The following is a 14851-nucleotide window of genomic DNA, read 5'->3' on the forward strand; positions in this document are numbered from 1 at the left end:
CCTGGTTTTACTGCCACTGAATTTTAAGAGCTGGATTAGGGAACCCAGGCTGAAGCAAACCCTCCAGGCGATTCTACCGTGCAGAAGTGTTTGAGAACAATTGCTGTAGGCCAGAGGCTCCCAAACTTCAGAGCAGAACATCAGAGTGTCTGGAGGATTTGTTAAAACACAGATTGCTTACCCCACCTTCAGGTTTCTGGTTCTGGAGGCTTAGGAGAGGACCAGGATTTTATATTTTAACAAGTTCCCACGTAATGATGGAGCAAATGGTTGGGACTACACTTTGAAAACCCTTGTGCTCGGCCCAAGAAACCAGGGAGATTCTACAAGCATTTCCAAAGACCTGGGAAATGCAATTTAAGACTTGAGTATTTTTATTAAAGACTTGGAAAAGAATTTGGTGAGGAAGTTTGTCCTTACTCTGGTTTTTATTTTCTTTAGTATTTTTTTCCACAAATAATTCTTTTTCCACTGAAATGCTTGCAATCTATGTCCATCCATTCAGGATTCTCCAAGTAATAATAAACAGCATCAATTCCCTTCATTTTGCACCTCTTATATTTGAGAATTTTGAAGAATTAGTACAAATGATGCTTGATTTTTCAGATGCCTGCATTAATTTGATTTCAGCGACCCACGGAACACTGATGTTAGCATATCAACAATTACCAGAGTTAAAGCTACAAAATAGGGAAGGGATATGAGCAGTCTATGTGCGATTTTAAATAAATCTTCGTGGACTGTCCTTTAAAGGATATTATGAGAATTCAACATAAACTCACAAAAGCAAATCTAAAGCTATGCCTTTTCCCAAGCCAAGGCCCTTATGCTAAATAAAAATATAAGCATGCCTAGAAAATCAGAAAGCTATATATTGCTAATGTTTGTTCCCATGAGACCCACCTCATGTACTCATAGAATCATAATATTTTTTCAAAACAAAGGTAGTACTGTACACCCTAACATAATTCATTTTTAAGCAGTGCTGATGACATTTGTAAAAGAAAATGTCAGCCAAACTGCAATAAAACATTTCCTGCCCAATAAAAGTAGTTTGGGTTGAGTGCTTTAAAATTTTTGGCTTTGGAAGGTTAAAATAATAAGTGAATCACAGATCCAAAAAGTACAATGCTAACTTTATTACCAGATAGAGTTTATTCTGCATTGTAACTGAAGTCTCAGGGACTTCTCAGTTTAAGTAATAGAAGGTCGGCTCCTCCCTGAAGAACAGAAAGTTTTATAGAGGGCCAATGAGAAACATTTTAGGAAATTAAAAAAAAAAAACAAAAAAAAAACCTTGTATTTCCAGCAGAGTTATTAACACTATCATTTTAGGAGTTAAATCCTGAATTCAGATTCTTTCCTAGTTTCCTCATCTATAAAGTGGAAATAATGATACATGCTTTGCAGGAGTGTTGCAAAGAAGAAATTAGATGGTGAATAATTTACTTAGCATGGTCAAAGCACGTTGGAAGTTCTCAATGATAAATCAGTTTGATTTAGATTCTTATTAGCTTTGTTATTAGAGAGGAAAACTACACACTGTGGATTTAAAGGAAAAAGAGATCAGATATGCTTGGGAGACTAAAGAAAGACTTTAGTCAGTATGTGGGCTTTGTGAAGAGCCTTAAAGAATGCATCGTATTTATTTAGGGCAAGATGGAGGAGCTGTCTTTCTATAATCCTGGCATACAGACCTTTATCCTGCCAGTGTAACTTCCTTAAGGGACATGGGCAGAGATGGAAACTTTGTATACGTTAAAATTTACAATTTGCATTACAATTTAATTTATAATTCACAATACTTATTGTACTTAGTCAACTCAGTTATTCAATAAATTCTTATTTCTCTCTTTGATTTGAAACAAGGCAATACTTGTTGAGGTGCCCTGATTTAATAGTCAAAAAAACAAGTAAAGGATATTTTGAGTAAGTGTTATTGTGAAATAATTTCAAAAGAGCATACTTGTTATTAATGACAAGCAATGTATTATGCACTTTTTGGCTTGTCATCCTGACTATGGAGTACATGTTGTAAGGAAGAAAAGTGGGTAATTATATTTCACATGAACATCAAATTGAGTGTTCCTTCCTTGTAGTTTTGTAAAGTAGAATTGTGGCAAGATTGTCCCTAGTTAATGCCAGGAAAAATGGAAAATAAATGTCTTTTTAAAAAATGTCTCTTATATAAACAAGTAAAACCTGCTAAAGTGGTTTGCAGTCATTGAACATAGGTCAGTTCCCATTAAACAAACTTCATGGGGAAGTCTGGATTATTTTGTTGTGTTGGTATTTTGTTGTATCAAATATTGTTTAGCATGAAATTAAATATATAAAGCTTATATCAGAGCAAAATAATTATCAATGTTATTATTATTAAACCATTATTGGCAAACAATTTTTGCAGTTAAAAAGTTTTAATTCTACTTTTGTTCATCTTACAGGTGCAAACTTATAGCTCAAAAGATGAACAAGTGCTTTTGAAATCTTATTCTATATAGTAGTTAATTTTTCCCTTAGATGCCTATTTTAATAATTGCTTTCAAGATATCTATCAGAAAACCACAATTGAGATTGTGTCATTAAGATTTGTGTATTCTGCATTAAAATGATCTAAGAGGTTCTAATATTCGTTAGCATTCTGTATCTCAATCTCATTCCCAAGGAATTTCTATATTATAGGACATTGTTTGGGACTATAGTTATTATCTGGATTTTAATGGTATCACTATTATTAAAGTTTGATATAGAATGCTGGACTCTAGTCATTGGAGAAACTTCTAGAATCTCCCGTGAATGTGATGTTTGGAATACTCTACCCTGATTTTGGAGATAAAGTAGATCATTATCTGGAAACTCCCTACAACTCTCTCTTCCACCTACTCCCTTACCTTAATTATGTGCAAATCCCATCTAGAGCCATTCCTCAGTCCCTTGGGAACCTTTGCTGTATGTATTAATCAGCTTTCATTGTGTACCAAAAATTCTCACTGATTTCCAATAGCAAAACTTTTTTGTCTTACTTACAGGTTGGTTGGGCAGCGACATCAGTCCTGCTCTGAGCTTCAGGTCATGTTCAGTCAGGTATGTTCCATGAGTCTTTCATTCTAGGAGGGAGGTCAAACGAACAGTGGCTCCTAGGCAAATTCTTCTTAACGTAGAGGGTGGGAACATAAAAGGCAAAATGGTCAAGCCAAATGGTGCAAATGCTTACAAAGCTTCTGCTCACGTTCATTGGCCAAAACAGCTAAGGCGATTAACATCAATGGAGAAGGTAGGATAGTCTTTATGTAAGTGAAAAAGGAGAGACAGAAGCGATAATTTGCTGGAGAGCAATCCCACTCAACATACCATACAGGACAGTCACAGCGTAGCCAAAAATAGCCCATCGCAGAAGGGGAAGCTGTCACTGGTCTGTAGCAATTCTGAAATCTCACTGGGCAAATGTTGCCAGGTTCCCAACCTGAAGGTGGGAAATGTTCTTTGATTAGACTCCAAGTCTGTTCCCTGGGAATAGCTTTTCTTTTCATTGTTCTCATGACTCTTGGCTCCACCTTCTGAGAGGTAATTTTCCATTGTCCTTCTTGGCCACTTCTGAAGGAAAATATGTACCCCCTGACAGCTGAGCAGCTTCCTTATCCTGCTACCCGCCTGCAGAATGTTGGGGACCCTAAGGTCTTTAATTTTGCATGGTTCATTTCTTTTTATTATTGAAGTATAGTTGACATACAATGTTTTCTTAGTTTCAGGTGTATGGCCCACTGAGGATTCAACAATTCTGTGGCTTACACAATGTTCACCATGATAAGAGCAGTTACCATCTGTCACCATGAATGATACTACAGTATTATTGACTATATTACCAGTTCTGTACTTTTCATCTCCCTAACTTATTTATTTTATGACTGGAAGCTTGCGCCTCAATCTCATTCACTTATTTCACCCTTTCCCTAACCCCCCTCCCCCTTGGCAACCATGGGTTGTTCACTGTATTTATGAGACTGTTTCTGTTATTCTTTATTTGTTTTGATTTTTAGATTCCACTTGTAAGTGAAATCAAATGGTATTTGCTTTTCTTTGTCTGACTTATTCACTGAACGTAAATACTCTCTAGGTCCATCCATGTTGTCACATGTGGCAAGATCTCATTCATTTTTATGTTGGTTCAATAATACTCCTGTGTGTGTGCGTGTGTATGTGTATCACATCTTTTTTATCCATCTATCGATGGGCATTTAGGTTTCTTCCATATCTTGGCTATTATTAATAATGCTGCAATAAACAAAGGGCTGCATGTATTCTTTTGAATTAGCATTGTCATTTTCTTTGGTTAAATACCCAGTAGTAGAATTATAGATTATATGGTATGTCAATTTTTAATTTTGGGAAGAACTCCTTACTGTCCCACAATGACTGCACCAATTTCCATTCCCAGCAACAAGGGTTATTTTTTCTCCAGGTCTTCACCAGCACTTCTTATTTTTTGTCTTTTTGATACTAGCCATTCTTACTGGTATGAGGTAATATCTCATCATAGTTTTCATTTGCATTTCCCTGATGGTTATTGATTTTGAGCATCTTTTCATGTGACTGTTGGCCATCTGAATGTCTTCTTTGGAAAAATGTCTATTTCAGGTCCTCTGCCCATTTTTTAATCCAACTCTTTGGTTTTTTGCTGCGGAGTTGTATAAGTTCTTTTTATATTTTGCATATTAACTTATCAGATATATTATTTGCAATTATTCTCTCCCATTCAGTGGGTTAATTTTTCCATTTTGTTGATGGTTTTCTTCACTGTACAAAAGCTTTTTACTCTGATGTAATCACAGTAGTTTACTTTTGCTTTTGTTGTCCTTGCCTGAGGAGATATATCCAGAAAAGCATTGCCAAGGCCGATGTTCATAACATGACTAGCCCTTTTTTTTTTTTTTTTTAGGATTTTTATGGTTTCAGGTCTCACATTTTGGCCTTAATCTATTTCAATTTATTTTTTCGATATGTTGTAAGTGGTCCAATTTCATTCTTTTGTATGAATTGGATAACATGTAGCTATTTCGTTTTTCCAACACCATTTATTGAAGAAACTGTTCTTTTCCCATTGTATATTCTTGTCTCCTTTGTCATAGATTAATTGACCATATAAGCATGGATTTATTCCAGGGCTCTCTGTTCTGTTCTGTCCATTGATCTATGTATTTGTTTTTGTGTCAACACAATACTGTTTTGATTACAGCTTTATGGCATAATTTGCAACCAGGAGTGTAATATCTCCGGTTTTGTTCTTTCTCAAGATTGCTGTGGCCATTTGGCAGACTTAAAATTCCAGATGACTTTTAGGATTCATTTTTCTGAAAATACTACTCGTATTTTGATAGCAATTGCATTAAATTTGCAGATTGTTTGGAGTAGTATGGATATTTTAACAATATTAATTCTTCCAATCCATGAACATTGTATCTTTCCATTTGTTTATGTCATCTTCAGTTCTTTCATCATATCTTAAAGTTTTCAGAGTACAGGTCTTTCACTTCCTTGGTTAAATTTCTTTCTACATATTTTCTTGCTTTTTTTTTTTGATGCAATTGTAAATAGAATTTTTTTCTTAATTTCTCTTTCTGCCACTTTGTTATTAATGTGTAAAACTACAACAGACTTCTGTTTATTAATTCCATATGCTGCAAATTTCCTGAATTCATTTGTTAGTTCTAATAAGCTTTTGGTGGAGTCTTTAGGATTTTCTTTGTATAGTATCATGGCATCTGTAAATAGTGAGTTTTGCTTCTTCCTTGGCAATTTAAATGTCTTTTATTTCTTTTTCTTCTCTGACTGCTGCTGCAAAGGATTCCAGTACTGCATTGAACAAAAGTGGCAAGAGTCAACATCCTTGTCTTGCTCTTGATCTTAGATGAAAAACTTTTAGTCTTTCAGCTTTTTATATAAAATTTTAATTGAAAATAATTTTAGGGGAGCCTGAGTGGCTCAGTGGCTTAAGCCTCTGTTTTTGGCTCAGGTCATGATCTCAGGGTCCTGGGATCGAGCCCCTTGTCGGGCTCTTTGCTCAGCGGGGAGCCTGCTTCCCCCTCTCTCTCTGCCTGCCTCTCTGCCTACTTGTGATCTCTCTTTCTCTGTCAAATAAATAAATAAATAAATAATCTTTTAAAAAATAATTTTAGATTTACACAGAAGTTACTAAGATAATACAGAGAGTTCCATGTACCCAACACTTAGCTCTCACTATTATTAAAATTTTACATTAGTATGGTATAGTTGTTACAATTAATGAACCAATTTTGATATCTTATTATTCTAAGGTCTTTTTCATGGCTTAAAGAGTCACATTCTCTTTTAATCCAGGCAATAGTGTTTTTGGAGTTATATTTCTCCCCAAAAACTATTTTTAATTTTTGTATGTGATAAAATTAGCTCCATGAAACAACTGTATCTACAGTAATTTTCAAGCCGTGTCTCTCTCTCTCTAGGCTTAATTATAGAGTTTGAGCTTATTAAGTTAGTGGAACCTAGTCCATATCTCTTTTCTACGAGCTATTTAGTCTAGATAAGAGAATTGGATACCACCTTAATCCATTAACACATTTAAGGAAGAATATGAGAGTGCTATTTATTTGATCTTTGTCTTGAGACTTGGTTGTAATTAGCATTAATCAGAGTTTGTGGTTTTTGGTGTTTTTCAGTTTTTCCTTTTTTTATTTGAAGATGAGAAACAGTTCTATTTTTTAGACTTGCAAGTCCTGGAATTTCTGGAGTCACTCTTTACTCTTACATGCAGGTCAATTCTTAAAAGACCGTAATCAAAGGCAACAACCAACTTATGCTAGTAACAGGCTGTCTTGAAGTCTTATCACCCCAAACCACTCATTCTTGAGGTATATTTTCTGTCTTCAAGTCATTGCTTTACCAAATATTTGCTATGACATAATCTTGTTCTACAAGATCATCATCTTTCTGGTCTTCAACACTTTCTTGCTATCTGCTGTTCAGTACCAAGGGAAGAACAAGTATTTTAAGTTCTTATCACAGTAGCACCATACTTTTAGGGACTAATTTCTATATTAGTAAGCTTTTGCTATAACAATACTGTGTAATTTAAAAAAAAACCCACATATTTCTATGACCTATAAAATGAAGGTATCTTGCTCATGGTCTGAGGCTGCCTGCAGTGGCTCTACTGCAGCCTGTGGATGGTTTCTATACTCACTCACCCTGGGACACAGGCTGAAGGAGAGTGCTTTTCCTATGACAGAGGGCAAGAATGCTGAAGGCCAAACCAAGTCACAGGAGCATGTTTTAACGCATCTACCCACATTTTGCTGGTCAAAGCAAGCCACATGACCAGACCTAATGTCAATGGAGGGAGGAGAAGAAATGCAATTACTTAGTGACAATAATACAATTTACCTCACCAGACCAATGTCTGGCCTCTGTTATTCATCATTCAGATGGTCACTAAAATGTATGGGGAGCTGGAAGAGGAGGGATGCAAACGTGGTTAGGGGAAAAGAAATGTTTAATATGCAGCCACTTAAAACTCAAATCCCCTTTTCCTCCCCCTTAAGTAGCTCCTTTCCTTAAAAGACCAGTTAGGGCTGGGCTGCATCAGTACAGCCCAGACATTAATCTGACTCCAGTTCCATGGCTAGATGCTCCTTCATGTTCTCCAAGGGCTGTTGTTCTGTTCTTCACCAGTTAATCCAGCTCCAAATGATCTAGGAATTTTTCTTTCCAACCCCACTACTTCTGCTGCAGATGACAGAGCTAATCCTTTTGTCTTTTAAAAGAATTTACAATGTCCTGATGGGTCTCCAAGTTCTTTCCTTGCTTTAAGCAGAGAGAAAAACTGAAAGCAGAGTTCTTTGGGCATGGTCCTAATCATCCCATCCCTTTCGTCAACGCCAAAACCAAGGAGCCTAGCATAGTAGATGTACCTGCTCTACTGCTCCTCCTTACACCTGCTCCTCCAGGGGTACTGGGCATTAGGCTCTAGCCACACTCATAATCCCTCCATTTTTCTCAGGGCTTTCCTCTTTGCATCCCCACTGGCTCCAACTCATTTGGGCCATCATCACCTCTAGTTTGGCTTCCTCCCTCTGAGCCTGGATCTACTTCTAGCCTGCCTATCTCCCAACCACTTTCCATTCAAAGTGATTCAGAGTAGTGCTTCTGGGATGAAAATTGATCTTGTGGCCCTCTTGTCTTAAATCTTTCAGTGTTTTTACATTTTGTCTCTCAAATGTGGCTTTCCAAGTATGCCCCATCTTGTCCCAAAATATTCAGCCTTATTTAAATATCAAGCTTCTCCCACACACTCAAAGTCTCACACTTCCAGAATTTTGGATACAAGTGAAATGGCCCTGGCCATTCTGATGGAGGGGCCTACTGGGCAGCAGAGTAGGCCTGAAAGCTGAAGTTGCCCCAAAGGTTGACCTTGCCCCAGCCCAGTACCTCCATGTGCAACCCCTGACCTCTCCAAAGGGAGAAATAACTGCGGACAGAAATGTAATAATACTGCTGGACACTATTTTAATCAAGGCTTTTTTTTTTTTTTTCAAGTAACAAACACATCAAAGTCAAGCACAACAGTGTAGTTATTGTAAAGATTTTAGGGTGTCTCATAAGACTCAAAGTCAAGACAGTGGGCCTTGTGAGTAACTGAGATGAGGAATTGGCTATTATAGTAAAAATTGAAGCCAGATCTGAGCTGTATGTGTTGGTGTTGATGTTTTCATCAAATTATTAATGCCACTAGCCCAGGAAACCAAATGCTGGACTTACCAAATGTCAACTGTATCCAGCCTCTCTTTGTCCCTGAAACTGACCCTCCTTCTACCACTTTCTATACAGAGAACCACCATATAATTGTTCCCTATACATGGTAGCCACTGGTGGAACCAGACAAGGCCATATGATCCAAATGCAGCTTACCCGTTGCTGGTTAGAAATTCATGAGGTGGGTTAGTGCAAAGGTCTCACCCTAGTAGTAGCAGGGGTATTTAGCCAAATCAATTAGTTTAGGATTCTTTGGACTGGGAAATATGGATGGATTAGTGAGTTAAATAAGTAAATGGAACCAATTTACAGAGAGACACAGATAAACCAAGAGACCATGTTGACTTAGAGACCTGGAGAGAGTTGTTGGCCTCTAGAAGTATCGTTCCCAGTTATAGTTTACAGGTGCCTGCATTAGTTTACTGGGACTGCTATCACAAAGTATCAAAGGCTAAGAGGCTTAAACAATAAAAATTTATTTTCTAACAATTCTGATATCAAGATATTGGCAGGGTTGATTTCTCCTTGGCTTATAGACGGCTATCTTCTTCCTCTGTCTCTTCATAGTATCTTCCCTCTATACATGTCTGTGTCCTAAACTCCTCTTTTCATAAGGATACATGTCAGATTGAATTAGGGCCCATGCTAATGATCTTATTTTAATTTTATTACCTCTTTAAAGAACTCACCTGCAAATCAGAATCACATTCCGAAATATTGGGGGTTAGAACTTCAACATACGAATTTGGGATTCAATTCAGTCCTTTAGAGCATCCTCTCCTTTTTATAGAAGTGTTCTGTGTGAATCTATGCATTCAAAACAACCTGACAAACTATATTAGAATTCTCTGTTGTAAGAAGCAGAAAATCCAATTGAAACAACTTTAGGAAAAAGGGAATTTATTGACTCAACTAACTGAAAAGAGCTTTTCTTGCCCAAGTTTTTCTAATAAAACCACAGAGTTTAGTCTCATTGGCCTGGATTTTATCACCAAATTCAACTCTACTTTAATCTGTATACCCATCTTTAAATTAGTCATTCTGGTCAAAGGACAACAGCACAGGTCATGATTACCTGAATATTTTCGGAACTAGCAAGGTGGGGTCAATCCCACAGAAACACATAGCATGAAATGGGAGAGAATGGGTCCCCACAGGGAAAATTCAGGTGTTGTTAACAGAAGAAGGGGGAATACACAGAGGCTGACAGACAAAAACAGCATATGTACATTATATTACCCAGACTACTCATAGTCCAGTCCTTGGTAAATATGCAATGATTGATTGCATTGACTGGATAGAGTATGTTTTGAGAACTTTCATTGCACATAGTTGGAGGGGAATAAATGTTTACAAAAATTTGTTGGAATGTAAATGTTAATAATCTATAGGCAGAATTATTTTGCAATTGACTAGGAAATGTTTCTGAATACAGAGGATATTTTTCCACTTCCAATCTTTATAGTGATCCTTGTGGATATTGACTTATGATTATTAATTTCTTATTTCTAGAAATCTATACTTATACTTCAAACACTGTCTCTTTCAGTGTTCTGAATTATTTTGTAAACCATGTTTATTTGCTTTCATTAGACCACGGTCTTGAGAATTTCTGGCTTCTTTACACACATCACCAAGTATTTTGTTTAGACTCAGTTAGCAAAAGATCATCATGAAAGAGGCAATAAACTGAAGTAAGATTAGTGAACAATTTAAGTTTTACTGCTAATAAGGTTTCTTTGTTCCTTCCCAGTAAAGATGACTATCAATATTGCTAAGAGATGTTTATTAAACTGATAAAAATGAATATTGTCTTTAAAGACTTAAGCTGCCTTTATTTGATCTCAAAGATAAACTTATAAAATTAATCCTTCTGATGTTTGCTTATTATTCAAGCATAAGTTTTCTTCTACACATAGTGAATAGGTTTTTTGTTGTTGTTGTTCAGCTCCAGCAAATTTTTGGCAGAAGTTCTGTCAATGGCTCTTTGGATAAGAAGCCCTGCCAATAGGGCTTAAGCAACATTTTGCAAGGTGTAGGAGCAGGGAGTCAGAATGGGCTGACATTGAAAATTAAAGAATTTCCAAAGTATAAGAATCACTGTTTTTAATGGTTTAATCCCTTGAAGTTTTCACTTGGGGAAGCTTCCCTTTATGTTTCCCATATTCTGGTGACTAATGATTTCATCAATTTATTACATGAATATTTATATAGCAGACAAGAGAAGCATGGATCCCATCTTAATGGAACTTAGTTTCCTATGGGGGGGATTCCCTAATGCATGGATGATGGGGGTTGCCCTGGTGTTTGAAGGTATCCGTGTGTAAATGTGTGAAAGGTAGTACAACTACTGTCCATTAATCTTTGCACAGAACATGCCGATAAAATAGGAGAGAAAACCTGAAGTTATGAAGCATCCACTTTTTTATCATCTGTGCCAACAAAGGCAAGTAGCAATGTAAAGAGCTGCCCAAATCTCACCAAATCTCATTGTGGAATAAATGATGCATAGTAAGAGTGGTAGATTTAACTTCTTTCTCATCTTTTACATAGACATCCCATCTATCTGAATCCCTACCTCCTCTATTAAGACTTTCTGATCATTCCAGCTCAGAATGATCTTATTCTTCCCTTTTTCTCAACTCCCATAGTGCTTCGACTTAAATAGTCCCCAATAGTAGTACCTGATTTTTAGATGTCTTGCTGTGTTCCTTGAGGGCACGAACCAGATTTAATGCTCTTTTATTATTCCCTAAAGCCTACGGTCTGGGGTAGAGCAGGAGCTCTATAACCACTGGCTAAAAGAACAAGAATGCTTTGCTCAGATTAATATTAAACTTAGTTTGTTTTCTCAGGCTGTAAACCACCCAGTAATTAGAGGTCTATTTGTGTAGGAACCATCTTGAATGTAACTGTAATGGAATAGATCCTGTCTGGTAGCTGGATAAGATGGACCAGGCCTAATAAAAAGCTAATAAATTAAGTCAAAACTGACCCAGAGAACATCAGGGCTGGAAGAGTTTGTACCAAAATCATTTGATACACAGCTCCTTATTTTATAGAAAGGAAACTTTTGTAGAAGTTTCTGGCTTGCTCAAGGTCACATTGAATTAGGGAGAAAATCCAGACCAGTAACTACAGTTCTTGACCAAATTGTTGGGTAAAGAGTCAGGTTGGGAGTCAGGTTCGAAGCCAACTAGACTCAACCTGTGTTTGCCAAGTCATCATAATAGTAACTACCATTTTCCAAACTCTTTTTAGTGTTTCTGACACCATGTCGGGTACTTGCTGGACAGTCATACATTACTTCATTTAATCTGCATGACCCACCAGAGGGAGGTGCTGTGTCAGCCAAGATTCCTATTGAAAAACAGAATCTGTAAAAGGCCCATATATACTAAGAGATTTGTTGCAATCAGTTTATGTGATTGCGTGGGCTGACAAGGAAAGTCCAAAATCTGTAGAGAAGCGTACTCTGGGATTTGGGACAGAGTGAAGCTGCTGTCTGCAGGTAGAATTTCTTCTTGAAGGAAACCTCAGCATACTTTTAAATATTTTCAACTGATTGAATCAGGCCAGTGAAGATTATCCAGGATAATCTCCCTTGCTTAAAGTCAACTGATCATGGACTTGAATACACCTGCAAAACACCTTTATAGCAACACCTAGAATAGTGATTGAATAACTGGAGACTGTAACCGAGATAAGTTTACCCCCAAAAAACTCATCATCACAGGTACTCTTTTGTTTAACTAGTTCCCCAAGTCACAGGGGTGGTTAGTGGCAGAGCCAAGTCCTCGGGCCCTTTCTGCCTGTCTCCATGACTCATGTCTGAGCCATGCAGTGTGCAATCTGTAAAGACAAATTGAGCAAGTTCTTATACCACACTGAGCCCCAGATTCTTTCCTCTGTGAAATAAAGAAAATCACATCTATGGCACAGGGTTGATATGTGAATTATATGAGGAAAAGTGCAGTGCTAGCACATGGTCAGGATCCAGTAAATGTTAGTTTCCTTTCCTTCTGCTTTGTTCTGCATACATTCACACATACACGCATGAGCCGCCTTCCCAGATCATACCGAAACTAATGCCACAAGACAGGCTCTGGTTCAGGTACAGGTTTCTCTCTAAAATATTACACAAATGTTGCCATTTCAGGGGGCATAGCCATGACCTCCGTGAATCCTTGGGCATTCCTGATTCATTCCATCTCTCTTGCCAGCTTTGACTCCTATCTGCTGGAAGAGTAGGTTTACTTTCTTGACTGGATAAAAAAGGACAAGTTGGTTGCTCCTGGTTCTTGCTCTTTTGCATTTTCTTCTGCCTTATCTGAGTTCAGATTTCTTTTCCAAGAAAGAAATATTTCTGCCTTTATGCAGTAATTGTAAGAAATGATCTCATGTGTGCAGATACTTGGTGAGCATGTTCCCCAAAGTCACTGTTCTGCTACTTCCTGGTATGTTAGAGGTTGTCCGCAAGGGCAAGGGGATTAGACCTGTTGGAATTCTTTTGTCTCCCTTGACTTGGGTGGGGCAAAAAGGTAATTGATTACTCCTGTTGTGTCCTCAAGATAGCGGCAGTCACAACCTGAGGTCCAGTAACCAACTGGCACTCCCTGATATTTTGCACTTTATCTACCCAAAGTTAAAACCAACAATTTTAGAAGACCTTCACGGCCATGACTAAATGGCATGATTAGACTTCACTTGACTGAAGTTCACTAAGTGAAAACATTTCTTCCTGCTAGAAAGTCACAGCTGCATGTTGTCTATACTACTAACCTGTACTTCTTTAGTGTACTTCACCTCCCTCAAACTGCCATCCTTGAATACATCTAATGATGTCATCTCTACACCTCATGAAGCTGTAGCTGGGAAAAATATCCTAGGAGTCTCAAATAGGCTAGGTTGAGACTACTCTAGTCTCAACATGTGGATACCATCATGTGAACAATATCAAAAATACAAACCCTTTGTGCTATTTAGCTTGTTTCCCTCTCCCATCTCTACTGTCACTATTCCATACCCCTGCTTCCCCCTACCCAACTCTTTCCTCCTTATACCTTACTTGCAGTGGATGACTTTGCCAACTCCCTGGCAGAGAACTCCAAGGCTAGCAGAGAGAAACTCCTTCAGCTTCCTGATTGATGACCTCCTACTTTCCTACTAAAACTTTCCTTCCCTTTATTCTCAGAGGAAAGCATATTCCTTCTTCTATTATTCCTGGTGAATCCTTCAATCTAACCTGTACTCCCCCCACCTCCTTCTCTATGATTTCCAATCTGAACTTCTAAACTCTTTTTCACAAGATCCTACCCAACAGCCTTTAAACAGATTCAAGTCTTGCCCATCAGGAAGGAAGAAAGGGAGGGAGAGAGGAAGAAGAGAGAAAGGGGAGAGAGAGACGGGAAGGGGACAGACAGGCTTCTCCGGATGGTTGTCCCCATGCCTCCAGTTCTTCATTTTTCACGATGAATGTACTGCAATTTGCCTTTTTCCCTCTACTATTTCACTGAAGATGTTCTTGCTAAGGTTGTCAGTGACCTCTCAATTGTCAAATCCAGTGATTACTTTGATTCTGTATCAAATTTGGGACATTTGGCACTGTCTTCTTGGGGAAAAAAAAAAGGCAACCTAATTTCCAAGGCACCACGTACTCCTAGTAATCTTCCACCTCCTGACAGGTTCTCATCAGTATCCTGCACTGACTTTCTCCATCAAAATGCTTCCTAAGCTTCTGTGATGACTCTTATTTTCTTCTCACTCTGTATCTTCTTCCAGTGATATCTAGGCCCTAGCAGAAATTTAATGGCTTCTTTCTCCTGTACCAGGGATCACTATAACATATACACTTTGCTGCAGCAGTTGCCCAATGCCCAGGGAATTTCTCTAGGAAACACCTTTTGCCTGTGACTTAGAACCTTCTTTTCTTCTTGGTTTCCATCCCATTCCCTGGAACAAGGAACCTTGCTCTCTGCTAGGCTTCTCTGCATGCATAACTTATTTAGATGATCAGCCTGGCTTTTGAGTCTACTGTAACAAGAAGAAAATTATTAATTCATGAGTC

The 14851-nt window shown here is 37.8% G+C and overlaps 1 protein-coding gene across 1 annotated transcript in view; it reads right to left on the reverse strand.

The window, feature by feature from the left end:
* DNAJC5B (DnaJ heat shock protein family (Hsp40) member C5 beta) overlaps positions 1–3142 on the reverse strand; it is a 100633-nt gene extending 97491 nt beyond the window's left edge. Inside the window, exon 1 of the mRNA XM_044244476.1 lies at positions 3028–3142. Within this exon, the coding sequence (XP_044100411.1) occupies positions 3028–3048 (21 nt within the window). The 5' untranslated portion in view covers positions 3049–3142. The remainder of the gene's footprint in view (positions 1–3027) is intronic.
* Between the last annotated feature and the right edge of the window lie 11709 nt (positions 3143–14851).

This window comes from Neovison vison, chromosome 4, assembly GCF_020171115.1.
Source record: "Neovison vison isolate M4711 chromosome 4, ASM_NN_V1, whole genome shotgun sequence".
Classification (NCBI taxonomy): Eukaryota; Metazoa; Chordata; class Mammalia; order Carnivora; family Mustelidae; genus Neogale; species Neogale vison.